Below are 14,188 nucleotides of genomic sequence, written 5' to 3' on the forward strand. Positions count from 1 at the left end.
GGTAGGGAATGGAGCTTGTAGCCAAGCCTGCTGACCCAGGCTCGATCCATGCGACTTAAATGGCAGAAGGTGAGAAGGAACTCCGGTTAGTTGTCCTCTGACCTCTAAATACAAATAAACACGTAAAATACAAATAAACACATATTAAAATTATATCCAATAAATGACCCAAATGTAGATAAGAAGACTCTAAGACCAGCAGTAAGACAGTGGCTCAGAGGGTAAAGGCCATTTCTCATAGAAGCCTGGTGTCCTGAGTTTGATCCCCAGAGCCCGTGTAAAGGGGTAGAAAACCAAAATCATTCTGATCTCCACATATATGACATGACATGTGTACATACACAGAAAAACATTTTAAACACAATCAAGAGACAATTTCAAACAGGATAAAGACCTGAACAGAAATCCCTCCGAGGTAGTTAGATGGGTAATGAACGCACACAAATCCTGGTAACCGCCAGCAACCACAGAACAGAAATGGTTCCTCACCTGGCACTAGCCCAGTCTGTTTCAGGACTATACAATCCTACATTTCTTATCTTCTCAATGTGGCCTTTGACAAAACAATGTAGCAATCCGAAGAAATGCCCTCTTTGGGGCTAGAAGATGGATCAGTGATTAAGAGCACCAGCTGCTCTTCCAGAGGACCCGACTTCCATTCCCAGCACCCACATGGCAGCTCACAACTGTCTGTAACTGAAGTTCTAGTGGATCTGACACCCTCATATGGATAGACATACAGACTAAACAACAATGCACATAAAAACGGTCATTTTGGCTAGTCTGGTTTTCCACAATTCTAGCTTTGTGGTATAAAGTAAACAATTGGAGAGATCCCATATTATGAGAGTTTAAAGACTCAAGGGCAAATTAAAATTGCCTTGAGGTCCCATCTCACCCCAGGTAGAATGACCGTCACCAAGAAAAAGAATGGCTAGGGAGGATCCAGGGGACAGGGGTCCTTATTCACTGCTGGTGGAAACAGAAATTGGTGCAGCCACCAAGGAAATCTGTGAGGAGATTCCTCAAAAAAAAAGAAAAATAAATAAAAATAGATCTGCCGTATGATGTGTCTCCATGGCAAGTAACTGAACCCATCCCCAAGGCTGCATCTTCTCTTCTGAAAATGGAAACCAGAGCCCCCACCTCTCCTTGGCCATCATGACCACCAGGTGAAACAGGAGGCCTGTTGGGAGTCATTGTAGACTATTTATTTTGAGACAGGGTCTCACTCTATAATTTTAGCTGGTCTAGAACTTGCTCTGTAGACCAGGCTGGCCTTGAACTCAGATCTGCCGGTCTCTGCCTCCCAATCCAAGCACCAGGACTGAAGGTGTACATTACCACGACGGGCTCATCACTAGACTCCTGAAGGACTCAAAAATGACACCTGTTCCTTGCCTCAAAAACAAAACAAAAAAGTGAATTAACGATCCACTTAAGTTTGCGGGTATGAAGGATGAGGTTTGGGTAGCCTTAAAACAACTACCGAGGGGTTGGAGAGGTGGCTCAGAGGTTAAGAGCTCTGACTGCTCTCCAGAGGATGTGGGTTCAGTTTCCAGCATCCACATGGCAGCTCACAATTGCCTGTAACACCAAGATCTGACACCCCCACACAGATACACATGCAGGCAAAACACCAATGTGCATAAAAATTTTTTAAAAATCAACTACTTAGCATCTGAAATGCATGACAATATAGGAGCTTTAAGACCAACAGAGTTCATTTTTATAAGATTATGACTTCATCAAAAAAGGCCAAGAGGTTTTTTGTTTGTTTGTTTGTTTGTTTTCTGTAAGTGCTATCATTAGAGATTGAAACCAGCACTTCACGCTTCAGCACATAAAACCACTAGGGATTGAAGCCAGGGCCTCCTGACTGCTGTGCACACACCACCACCAGAAGTCAAAGCATCATGCACGATATGCACGCACTACCAGAGATGCCAGGGTATCACACACCAGAGATGCTAAGCACGTACTACCACCAGAGACTGAAGTCAGAGCCTCGTGCATGCTTTGGATACACAGCCCCAGGTATCATCAATGCCCAGGAGGTGCAGAGAGCAGAAGGAGCAGAGAAAACATGAGCGAACAGCCAGACAAGGAGCAGGTGTCGGTTCTGAGGAGCTGGAGTCGTTCAAAGAGTCTTACGATAGTTGAGGCTGAGGTGCAGTGGTGCACACTATACCCCAGCACTCAGGAGGCAGAGGCAGGACATCTCTTAGGAGTTGGAGGCCAGCCTGGTCTACAGAGCTACTTCCAGGACAACACATATATGTACACTGGTCTACAGAGCTACTTCCAGGACAACACATATATGTACACTGGTCTACAGAGCTACTTCCAGGACTACATAGACCTACAGAGCTACACAGACCTGTATAAAAACAAAATTCCAACCGAAAACTAATTGTAAAAATGAGGACATCAAGTTGGAATGGAGACAGGTTGTGGGGCCTCAAGGTGACATGGCGAGAGGCAGGAGGGAGTACATATGATCACGATGCTCTGTAGCATATGTGAATATGCTACATTCAAAGAATAAAAGTATTAAGAAGAAAAAATTGCTGTTTCCTAGAGCTGAGGAAGACAGATTCAGGAAAGTGTAAAATGCTTGTATGCACCATTTTTTAAAATTTCATTTTAAATTCTACCCACAGTTCTCCCTGCTCCTCTCACCCCCACCTTCCTTCTATCCCACTCCCCCCCACTCCTCCCAACTGGTAAGGGCTCCCATGGGGAGTCAACAAAGACTGGTACATTAAGTTGGGCAGGACCAAGCCTCTTCCCCCCACATTAAGGCTGAGCATGGCATCCCACAATAGGGAATGGGCTCCAACAAGCTAGCTCATGCACCAGGGGAGAGATCCTGGTCCCACTGCCAGGTGCCTCACAGATAGTCCAAGCTTCACCACTGCCTCCCACATATGGGGGGGCGGGGCTATGTGGTCCCATGAAGGCTCCACAGCTGTTGGTCTAGAGTTCATGAGTTTCCACGAGCTTGGTTCAGCTGTCTCTGTAGATTTCTCCATCATGATCTTGACTTTCCTTGCTCATATAATTCCTCATCCTTTTCGAATGGATTCCCAGAACACCAATTTCTTTATATCTAACCCCCAAATAACTCAGATGAAATACATCAGGATAGAATTTTTCTAAAATAACTCAGATGAAATACATCAGACTAGAATCTTTTTTCTTTAAAAGTATATCCTTTATCTTAGCTGGCTTCAAGTTACTATGTAGCAGAGATTGTATTTTCACTTCTGACCCTCCTAATTAGTGCTGGAATTACAGGCAAGTGGTGCTGGGGATCTGAGGCAAACACTCTACAGTCTGAATTATCACCAGCTCAGCACCTTCCTCTGCAGACCAGGCCTCAGACTCAGAGATCTCCTGACTCTGCCCACCACCACTGGGCTCAAGTGTCTCAATCTAATGTTATGAACAAGATAAGCAAAGTCAGAGGCTCTCAACTTGTGGGTCATAACCCCCTTTCAAGGTAAAATGACCCCTTCACAGGAGTCATATCCAAAATTCTGCATGTCAGATATTTTCATTACAATTCATAATAGTAGCAAAATTACAGTTATGAAGTTGCAAGGAAAATAATTTTATGGTTGGGGGTCGCCACAACATGAGAAGCTGTATTAAAGGGTTGCAGTATTAGCAAGGTTGAGAACCACTGAGCAAAATGAATCCAATTTACACCCTCTTCATTCTAAAAATATCAATAAAATAATCAGAGGTCACTAAACTTTTAAGTTACGCTGGGGTTGGGGGCTGGTGAGACTGCTCAGCAGGTGAAGGTATTTGCTACCAGATGACTTGAGTTTCACACGAAGGAGAGAACCAACTCCTCAAAGCTGTCTCTTCACCTCCACATGAACCATGTCACTTAGGTGCCCCCCCCAATCACACACACACCAGCATGCAGTGGTGGTGCATGCCTTTAATCCCAGCACTTGGGAGGCAAAAGGTGTCTGTGAGTTCGAGGCCAGCCTGGTCTACAGAGCGAGTTCCAGGACAGCCAAAGCTGTTAAATAGAAATGCTGTCTCTCAAAACTAAACCAAACAACAAAAAGACAAACCCCAAACAGCCAAACGGAGAAACCATGGATCTGGAACTGGTAAATGTGAGATGCAGCGTGAATACTTTTTACAGTTCCTATCCACAAAGACCACCAGCAAGTTCAATTTTCTACAATAAGCAGAAGATTGAGCAAATCAGACAACTGTCTGTGGCTTCCATCTACACCTGAAGTTATTAACAGAATTAAGGATCACGGGGAGTGTGTTTTTTGCCATACTGAGCTGAGTGTGTCTTCAATGTTGCATAAGACACAGCGTTGTGGTCCCTGTGAAAAGGAGCCCCTACTCGGGGTAAAGGGAATCAGGTACCATCCACTTAGGGAACTGGGCAACATCAAGAGCAAAGACCATTTAGGACTTGATCAATGCCACATGAGTTCCTTTAAGCCATGAGGCTCTGCGCCCTTGGAACACACCCAGCTGGAAATAATCAGAAAAGGGAGCCTCGGTGTGTAGCAGGCTACACAGGGGTGCAGCTAAGCAGGGCTCCTCTGGAAGATGATTAACACCTGCTAAGGGATGTGGGGAAAATGAGATGGGCCAAGGCTAGGGAGAACTCCGCATCCTCATGTCTGTTGCTTTTTAAGACAGACCGAAAGATAATCCTAATTTAACCATTTTAGTAAAAGCTAACAGAAATAAACGCCATTTCACCAAGACGGTTTATCCCTCAAAGCACTGATAACCATCGAACACTGGGGTTTATAGGGACTGAATGCTCGCTGAAGGCAGCTGCTCACACCTGTAATCCCAGGAACTCAGGAGGCGAGGTGGGGTGAGGTAGGGGGTGGCCGAGGCAGGTGAATGCTATGACTTTCACAGCAAGACCTTGTCTTTAAAAGCCAAGACAAACAGATAAGATCAAACAAAGAACAGACAAATGCAAACCCAGTGACCCCTTAGAAGGCTAGAAGTAAGCCTTTTCTAGGCATCCCTCAGTAGGAAGAATGTTCACTGCAGGGTGATTATTAAGGAAAAAGAATTTAGCCAGGTGTGGTGGCGCATGCCTTTAATCTCAGCACTTGGGAGGCAGAGGCAAGTGATCTGAGTTCTAGGCCAGCCTGGTCTACATGGAGAGACCCGTCTCAAAAAAAATTATGAGCATAATTTAAATGGTTAATTTCTAGTAAAAAATAAGAATTTTCTAGAAATTTTTAAATAGAGATCAAGAAAGTTAACCAGGATCAAACAAATCTCCCAACATTGGGTGAAAAATTCAGTCTGAAGTCTAAACGTCACATTCACACAACTTTATTTAGCTATACATATATCCTGTCCCTGGCGTTCCCTCTGAAGGGCTGAAGAGGCAGGAGACCCTGGGTAAACACATCAGCAGGCAGAAGGCATGGGAACTTTACTTTTTAGAATGCTCTGACCAGCAAGGTCTTCTCCCAGGAAGGGACTCTTTCCTGGCGTTTGTTTTTCCGTGGGTGTGGGGAGTGTTTACAATATCTCATTTAATTCCACATAAGCGCATGAAAAACAGAATTCTGTCATCCAGGGTTCAAAGCTGATGTTCTGGGAAGTCAAATACTTTACATGACTTTACAGCTTGGGCTATACTTGAAGACATTCCAGATTTCCTAATAGATCAGATTCCTCCTTCAAAACACAGTAGAGGAAACAGATTTGGCTGAGAAACTTTTTGGGAAATAAGGGGTGGAGGGTGGGGAAGCATGGAAGACCGCAAGCTACTGTGGCTCTCTAATACAAAAACAATCCAGCACATTTCCTTAGCCTGTATTTCCACTCTTATTCCTGCCTCCCAGACACACCTGTTCGTTCCCAAGAGTCTGGAATGATTTGATGGAATCAGCGAAGACTGACACCTACCGCCAAGCCTGAGGACCCAAGTTTGACTTTCAGAACACACTTCGTGGGAGGGAGAAGCAAATCTTGCATGCTGTCCCCTGACCTCCACCTGGGTGCCGTGGTGCGTGTATACACAGAAAATAAAGAGCTTCAAATTGCTTTCAAATTGGTCAATTTGCCACTTGTTCACCTTTGACTCAGTTTCCTCTCACTTGGCAACCGCAGCAAACAACACTCCCGCATCACACAGCATCTCACGGGCCATAATTCACAGTAGTTTCCCAGTCACCCCGTTAACCCAGCAACACCTCACACTCCTGCAAAGTGTGGCCCAGACATCACCCCCAGCCTGGGGCACGTCTCCAGTTATCAACCAAGTCTGGGAACGGCACGGGACCTTCCTAAATGCCCTTACTGTCCAGGTTAACTTTTCTGAAAAACAAACTTGGGGTGACATTATCTTCTTTTCTCATGAGACCCTTTGGCCTCTTAGCTCTCCCAGGTCTAAAGACGGAAGCGGGGAGGCTTCGTGCATATTAACTGGCCCTAGAGCGAAGATGGCAATGCAGGGATGGGGCTGGAACTAAGAAGTTACCCAGAACTCACCTTCAGGTACAGAATCCATTTTCTGCAAACTGACAACCCCCGCAAAAAGAGAGCCAACTGTGTCTCCACTCCACATCCATGTGGTGACAGCCTTTGAAGAGTCTCACACTAGCACGTGCTTAATGCCCATTGGCTGCAAGTTCAGACAGCCCTTCCTGAAGTAGATTCGGAACAGCTGTGCGGGCTGCGTGGGCGAGCATTGGCATCCGCCCACTCCTTGCCCAGCAGCTGCTCAGGGAAAGGTTCACGCCCCTATTAGATTGTACTCAATATTTTTAAGATTAAAAAAGCCCTTAAATTATGTGTGTAAGTATGGAGGCCAGAAGAGGGCCTGGGATCCATTGGAGTTGCATCAGGCAGGTTTGAGTTACCTAATCTGGGTGCCGGGCATCAGGCTCAAGGACTCTGCTAGACCCAGGGTCATAATCATTGATCCATCATCTCTCCAGACAAGGACTCGTTCTTAGGTGCGGCAGGACTGAGATATGCTCAACCCCGCTGGGTGTTTCTGAGCAGCGTATATTCAGGGTCCTCACCTTTTAAAAATTTTAAAAAGTAGTGCTTGGCATTATTTTTTTTTAAATTTTACTACAGGCGGACCAATCATAATTCTTTGTATGTATGAAGTACAAAATGACATTAAATATATTCATTGTGGAACGACTACATTAAGCTAAATATCATTTTTGAATACTTACGTTTTAGGGGTGCATTTGGCATTTATGTTTAGCAAGTTTTGAAATCTTTTTTGTGGGGTGGCAGAGGTTTCAAGACAGGGTTTTGCTGTGTAGCCCTGGCTGTCCTGGAACTCACTTCGGTAGACCTGGATGGTCTTGAATTTAGAGATCTGCCTGCCCCTGCCTCCCGAGTCCTGGTGTGTGTGTGTGTGTGTGTGTGTGTGTGTGTGTGTACTTGAAGGTGCATGTAGAGGCCAGCGATCAGCCTTGGGTGTCATTCCCCAGGTACTATTTATTTTTTTTAATGAATTTATTTATTTTTATTTTATGTGTATGAATGTATTCTGCCTGCATGTACATCTGTGTACTCTGTGTGTATGGTGTCCAGGGAGGCCAGAAGAGGGCGCTAAATCCTCTGGAATTGTAGTTATAGGTGGTTGTGATTGGCCACATGGGTGATGGGAACTGAACCCAGATAAGTGGTCTTAACTACTGATCCATCTTTGTAGCTCCCATATATTTTTTTTCTTTTGGACTTAGGGCCTTGGGCTTCCTACCACTGAACTAAATCTCCAACCCTTCCCCATATTTCTTCAATGATAGCATCTCTGACTGGCTTGGAGCTCACAACCCTCTTTTTTTTCATGGGTTATGGGGATTGAACCCTGGTCCTCAGGCTTGTACAGTGAGCACTATGCAGATTGAACCATTTCCACGGCCCCTACAATTTATTATTCTTTTTTTAAAGATTTATTTATTTATTTATTATGTATATAGCATTCTGTCTGCATGGATGTCTGCAGGTCAGAAGAGGGCACCAGATTTCATTACAGATGGTTGTGAGCCACCATGTGGTTGCTGGGAATTGAACTCAGGACCTTTGGAAGAGCAGCCAGTGCTCTTAACCTCTGAGCCATCTCTCCAGCCCCAATTTATTATTCTTAATTTAAGAAAAATTACATTTATTTATCATGTTTGTGTGCATGTGCCTGTGTGTCACTGTGTGCATGTGTATATGTGTGTGCTTGTGCATATGTGTAGTGATATTTCATTTGCTTTATTTCATAAAGCAAAACAGCTAGTCACTAGCTCTTACCTCTACCTCAGTCTCAAATAGCAATCCTGCTTCTACGAATCCTCAGAACAAGACCGTTTCTGAGAGTTTCCTCCTCCCATCTTATATTCCTCTTCAGTGCTGGGACTAAAGGCATACATCACTACCACCTGGTTTCTATGGCAAACCAGTGTGGCTACTGGGGTTAAAGGTGTGTGTCACCCACTGCCTTGTCTGTAAGGCTGACCAGTGAGGCTTTTTTACTATCTGATCTTCAGGAAAGCTTTAGTTATTAAAATACAAATGAAATACCACTACACATATGTGCATGCGTGTGCATGCATGTGAGTGTATTTATGTATATCAGAGGACAGTTTGTGGAATTTGATTCTCATCATTCTCTTCTCCCACCATGTGAGACCCAGGGATTGAATTGAGGTCATCAGGTTTGACAGCAAGCACCTTTAACCCAACACCACCACCAACAAAAAACAAGTTCATCCATATTGTTGCAAATTACAGGATTTCTTTCTTTGTTATATGTACCACAATTTATCTATCCACCCACCTACTGATGGATACTTAGATTAATTCCACTTCTTGGCTATTATGAATAATGCTTAGCTATTAGCATACAAGATATTGTATATCATTATGTCATTAAAATTTTAAAAATGTATTTATATTGTATATGAATATGCCTGCACTAACCTGAATGTATTGTGTGAATGCAAGTGTTTGTGGAAGCCAGTAGAGGGTGTCAGATCCCCAGAACTGGAGTTAAAAGCAGTTGTGACTCCTGATGTGAGTCCTGGGAGCCAAACTTTGGTCCTCTCAAGAGAAGCAAATGCCCGTAACGTCTGAGTTAGCACTCCAGACCTCATCTCCCTTACTGAACAGAGTATTTTAGTAGATTCTCTTTCTCCTTTCCACCTTTATTTAGCATGTTTGTGGCTTACTCTGGTATGATATGTTGATTATCTTGACTTAATCACTCCACAGTGAATTTATAGAACATCACACTCGTGCCATACACGCTGACCATAGTGACATCTGGTGCCTTTAATATTCTAATAGTGGCTTGACTGCAACAGCTCAAAGGAACTCAAAATAATCAACAAAAATAAGGAAAAAAGTTACTTCAATTACTTAGCTAAACTAATTGTCAAAACTTTCATAGGGGCTGACAGAGACTGAAATCATGAAGCGTGCATGGGCCTGTGCTAGGATCTCTGCATATATATTATGGTTGTTGGCTTGGTGTTTTTGCAAGGTTCCTAACAGTGGGAGTTGAGGGTGTCTCTGGCTCTTTTGCCTGCTCTTGGGACCCTTTTCCTCTTACTGTGTTCCCTCTTCCAGCCTTGCTATGAGGTTTGTGTCTTGTCTTATTGTAACTTGTTCTGCACGTTAGGTTGCTATCCCTGGGAGGCCTGCTCTTTTTGAAGGGAAACAGAGGAGGAGTGGATCTGGGGTTGAGAGAAATGGGAACTGGGAGGACTGGGAGGAGGGGAAACTGCAGTCAGGATGTACTGTACAAGAGAAGAATGAAAAAAAAAAGGAAGAAAAAAATGCTAGATCATTTTATTGTGGCAGTTCATGAGCCAGGTCATGGGATCAACCTTGGTGCCTGACAACAGATATGATACCAATAGATCTTGTCTATCCATTTTCTTTATCTGTACATCAGTATGGGTGAAGGGTCCTCAAAGAATAAACTACACTATGATGTAATTGCACTACTTCTGAGTACATAAACCTGGGACCCAGGGGGAGGCGGAGGCAGGAGAATGGTGAGATTGAGATCGGCAGGCACTTTACCCTCTGAGCCATTTCGGCAGCCCCATGATGGAGTTCAGTGGCCCTCAACTGAACTCAAGGTGTCTCCCTGTTTGCCGGCTTTGTTAACGTCTCAGGTAGGTCACACATAGTAGTAACACCTCACTTTCGTAGAAGCCCTTGGTCCCTGTGCATCTCTGCCTCTGTTTGTGTGACTGTGAGTCCATGTGTCTTTTATGGGTGTGTCTGTCTGTGTCTTCTACTTTCCTCTTTCTCCCCATGTGTCTTTGTCTCCCTATCTCTGCCTCCTTACTTGTATGACTTTCTGTTGGGTCTCTTTACATGTCTTCCCATTTTCTGGTTGTTCTGAGTCTTTTTAGTTCTGTCTCTCTTTGCTTTTGTAGCTCTATATCTCTGTCTCTGTGACCTTCTTAAACACCCTAGAGTCACTTCCCTTGGAAATCTCCTGTAGTGACCAACTTTCAGACAAGGAACAGGTTTCTTTCTTCTGAATGGCGCATGTGCCAGGCAACTGGTAAACGAACACTTGCTCACACTGCATCATTGCACACACATGTTTAATTTAGTTCTCCCAACAGGTAAAACAGGCATTTCCTAGCCCTCCACACCACCTGGTCCCACTTAAGTGTCTGATCTGCTTCATAGTGATAGCCCCTAACCCGGAGGGGGTTGTGAAGACCACGTCCACACCACTCCCTAGCACAAACTGGGCTGTTCCAGGCAAAGAAGGACCTGAAAACAAGGCACTGCTTCCATTTTAGTTAGAAAGAATGTGTCCCAAGGGTCTCTGCATGCGTTCATTTGCCTCATGGCGTCTCGGGGCATCAAGAGTTCCAGTCTTCCACGATCTTCAGATGGCCATCCTCTACCTCGGGGCCCTTCAGTCTTCTGTACCTGTCCAGGCTTTTATTTGATTTTTTCTTCCTGGGAAGGGCACAGAAAACAAGGCTTGGTATTTGACATTTAAGACTGCAAAGTAGCTAGGTGGTGGTGGCACACGCCTTTAATCCCAGCACTTGGGAGGCAGAGGCAGGTGGATCTCTGTGAGTTCCAGGCCAGCCTGGTCTGCAGAGTGAGTTTCAGGCTCCCAAAGCTACACAGAGAAACCCTGTCTCAAAAAAAAAAAAAACCAAAACAAACAACAAACAAACAAAGATTGTGCAGCAATCACAGAAAAGCCACAAAAACCTCTAGCACAGGAAGCTGCCACCCAGGAGACCAGCGTGAGGCTAGAACTAAACAAACACCTACAGGGGCTTGGCTTTTGTAGTGGCCTGTGCCTTTTATCCTGGCACCTGGGGTGGGGGTGGGGAGGTGCAGAGGCTGGAAGATCTCTGTGAGTCTGAGGTTGTGTCAACAAAACAAACCCAAAACAGTTCTGGGCTTGGAGTCCTGCACAGTGATTCACCTGCTCGGGACACACAGTAAGCAGTGTCCCATCTTGCGCCCCCCGTCCCCCATAGCCCAGGGACTAGCCTGCCATTCACACCCTGGTAGACCTGGTACAGGGTGCACACTGAAAGTTATAAAGGTTCGTTGCCTTCTGGCTTTTTGCCTATGTGTGTCTCTATATGCGTGTCTCTGTCTCTTTTCTAGCTCTGTCTGTGTATCTGTCTCCCTGCATCTCCCTTTCCATGTGTCTGTCTCTCTATGTGTCTCTGTGTATATACATGTCCCCATCTCTGCCACTATATATGAGTCTCTATCTCCCTGCCTCTGTGTTCTCCTCTGTGTGTTGTATTTCACGTGCCGCCTTTTAGCTCTCGGCCACTCTCTTTGTCTCTATGCATCTGTTTTTCTGTCCTTGTCAGTCTGTCTGTACCTTTGTGAGTCTATACAGGTCTCTCTCTGGCCATATGCTTCTATGCGTGTCTATCCCACCTCTGCATGTCTTTGTGTCTCCCTGTGGATATCTCTGGCTTTTCCCCATGGATTTCTATGTCTCTTTCTCTATGGCTCTTTATGCACACCTGTGAGTGTCTACCTCTATGGGTCTCTCTCTGCGTCCCTGTCTCCATGTTTTTGTCTTCCTGTGTGTCTTTCTGTGTCTTAGCTCCATCCATCTTTCCCTGTGTCTCTATACATCTCTATCCCTGTGTGTCTTCCTCTATGTGGGAGTCCATGTGTGACTCAGTTTCCATCTGGAGTCAGTTCTGACTTAGAAGTCATTTGAGTTCAAGTTTGTGTGCTCTGCTTTCCCCAATAATCTTAAGGACTGTGAGAGATTACTGTGAGAGATTTCTGATTGAGTTCACGGGAAAGAGCATTTTGCCCACAAGGAAAGAAAATTCTATCTAGTAGAAAGAACATGGCTGATGTCAAACCTCAGGAACATCAAGTTAGAAAGCGAGGATACGGGCTGGAGAGATGGCCCAGTGGTTAAGAGAACTGACTGTTCTTCCAGAGGTCCTGAGTTTGGTTCCCAACAACCACATGGTGGCTCACAACCATCTGTAATGAAATCTGGTGCCAGCAGAACATTGTATTCATAATAAATAAATTAATTAACTTAAAAAAGAAAGTGAGGCTGCTTCCGAACAGCAAGCACATGTTAGCTGGAAGACTGCTCACCCACAGACAGGAATGGTTTTGTGGGTAGATACTGACTGACTGTGCTGTGCTTGGTTCTGCCTTTGTATATAAGCAAGTTCTAAAATAAACTTTGGATTGGTCGGCTGTTTTGGCATGACCAAACAGCCCTCCTGGTTCTATCCTGTGTTTTCTGTCTCAGTTTCTTTCATCTGACATTTTCTTAGCCTTTGTGTTCCCCCAATTCAGGAACCCTGGGAGCAGGCTCCTGTATGTGCCCTGCCTCCGCTTGTCTCCTTTCGTGTCTCTGTATGCACGTCTGTTTTTCTATCTCTGCCTCATGTGTCTCTGTTAAATGTCTTTCTCTGTGTCTGTCTCTTGGTTTCTGTGTCTCTTTGCATCTCTCTGTTTCTCTCTGCTGTTTAGCTCTGCCTCTGTGTTTCTCTCTGTCTTTCTTGATATCTTCATATCTCTCTCTCTGAGTGTTTCTCCGAATCTGTTTCCATGTGTATGTCTCTCTGTGTTTCTATACATCTCTCTTGTCATGCATTCTGGAAGAAACTAGCTAATGTCATGAGCTACCCTATAGAACAGCATAGGCCTCTGGCCAATGGCACGTGTGTGGACAGCAAATTCCTGGCTTCTGGCCAATGACCACGTGTGTGAACAGCAGATTCCTGGCCTCTGGCCAATGGCACGTGTGTGGACAGCAGATTACTGGCCTCTGGCCAATGGCCATGTGTGTGGACAGCAGATTCCTGTCTGGCACGTGTACAAACAGCTGAGTCCTGGCTCCCATCACATCCCAGGCAACAGCCTTACTGAAACCTGGTGAGACACCCTGACCTGAATGGCTGCTCCTCAGACAGCTTTGCCCATCAGAAAGTCTGCTCAATGCTTGAGGTGACAACACATGAGGTAATTTGCAGCACAGTATGGACACTGAAGGCATCGGCTGCAATGACACCTGTGCCCACATCCACCCCTGGATGACAGCATGTCAGTGCTTGGTTTCTCACACGTACATACCCCATAATAATCCTGAAATCTCAGGGATGAAGAACCCACACAAATCCTACCTATAGACAGGGACACTGAGGCACAAAGGTAGACAAGGTCATTCACAGTCACTCAGCTGGTGAACAGTCTAAGCAATAATATTACTAACTTAATGTAAAACTTGGGATGAAGAGAGGGGCATGCTAATTCCTGCCATATCATCCTGGTGCTCAGGACGCTTGAGGCAGGGGAAGGTGAGGCTGAAGCCACCCAGGGATACATAGAAACAAAAGGGAGCAAAAACCAGAAAAATATGAAGGAAACAGAAAGGAAAGGATGAAAAGAGAGAGCATAGCAGTCAGGAGAACACAGACCCCTTTCCCATCACATGGGAGGCTGGTCTAAATGTCACATGAAGGGGGCTGGAAATCCCCAGGAACCGGTCAGACTTTCAGCCACACCCATGGTAGCATCTCACTCTACACAGGGAGATTTTAAGTTGTGTTTGTGCATAGGAGACCTCCTGAGGCCTGTAAGAACAGAGCACTACAGTCCATTTGTTTAGCTCATTAGAGAACTGCAGATAGAGGGGCCCTGATGCCCCGCCTTCGTTAGCTGG

At 45.1% G+C, this 14,188-nt stretch overlaps 2 protein-coding genes across 3 annotated transcripts in view; both read right to left on the reverse strand.

Moving 5' to 3' along the window:
- The window catches only part of Nlrp5 (NLR family pyrin domain containing 5), a 36,709-nt gene extending 30,067 nt beyond the window's left edge, over positions 1-6,642 (reverse strand). For both annotated transcript variants that reach the window (XM_085692279.2, XM_085692274.2), the window contains exon 1: positions 6,514-6,642. In XM_085692279.2, coding sequence (XP_085548405.2) covers positions 6,514-6,589 — 76 coding nt within the window. In that variant the 5' untranslated portion in view covers positions 6,590-6,642. The remainder of the gene's footprint in view (positions 1-6,513) is intronic.
- Positions 6,643-10,647: 4,005 nt separating this feature from the next.
- The window catches only part of LOC125395521 (NACHT, LRR and PYD domains-containing protein 8), a 32,871-nt gene continuing 29,330 nt past the window's right edge, over positions 10,648-14,188 (reverse strand). The window contains exon 9 of the mRNA XM_085685817.2: positions 10,648-10,965. Within this exon, the coding sequence (XP_085541943.1) occupies positions 10,866-10,965 (100 nt within the window). The 3' untranslated portion in view covers positions 10,648-10,865. The remainder of the gene's footprint in view (positions 10,966-14,188) is intronic.

Source organism: Myodes glareolus, chromosome 1 (genome assembly GCF_982192425.1).
Source record: "Myodes glareolus chromosome 1, mMyoGla1.1, whole genome shotgun sequence".
Lineage (NCBI taxonomy): Eukaryota > Metazoa > Chordata > Mammalia > Rodentia > Cricetidae > Myodes > Myodes glareolus.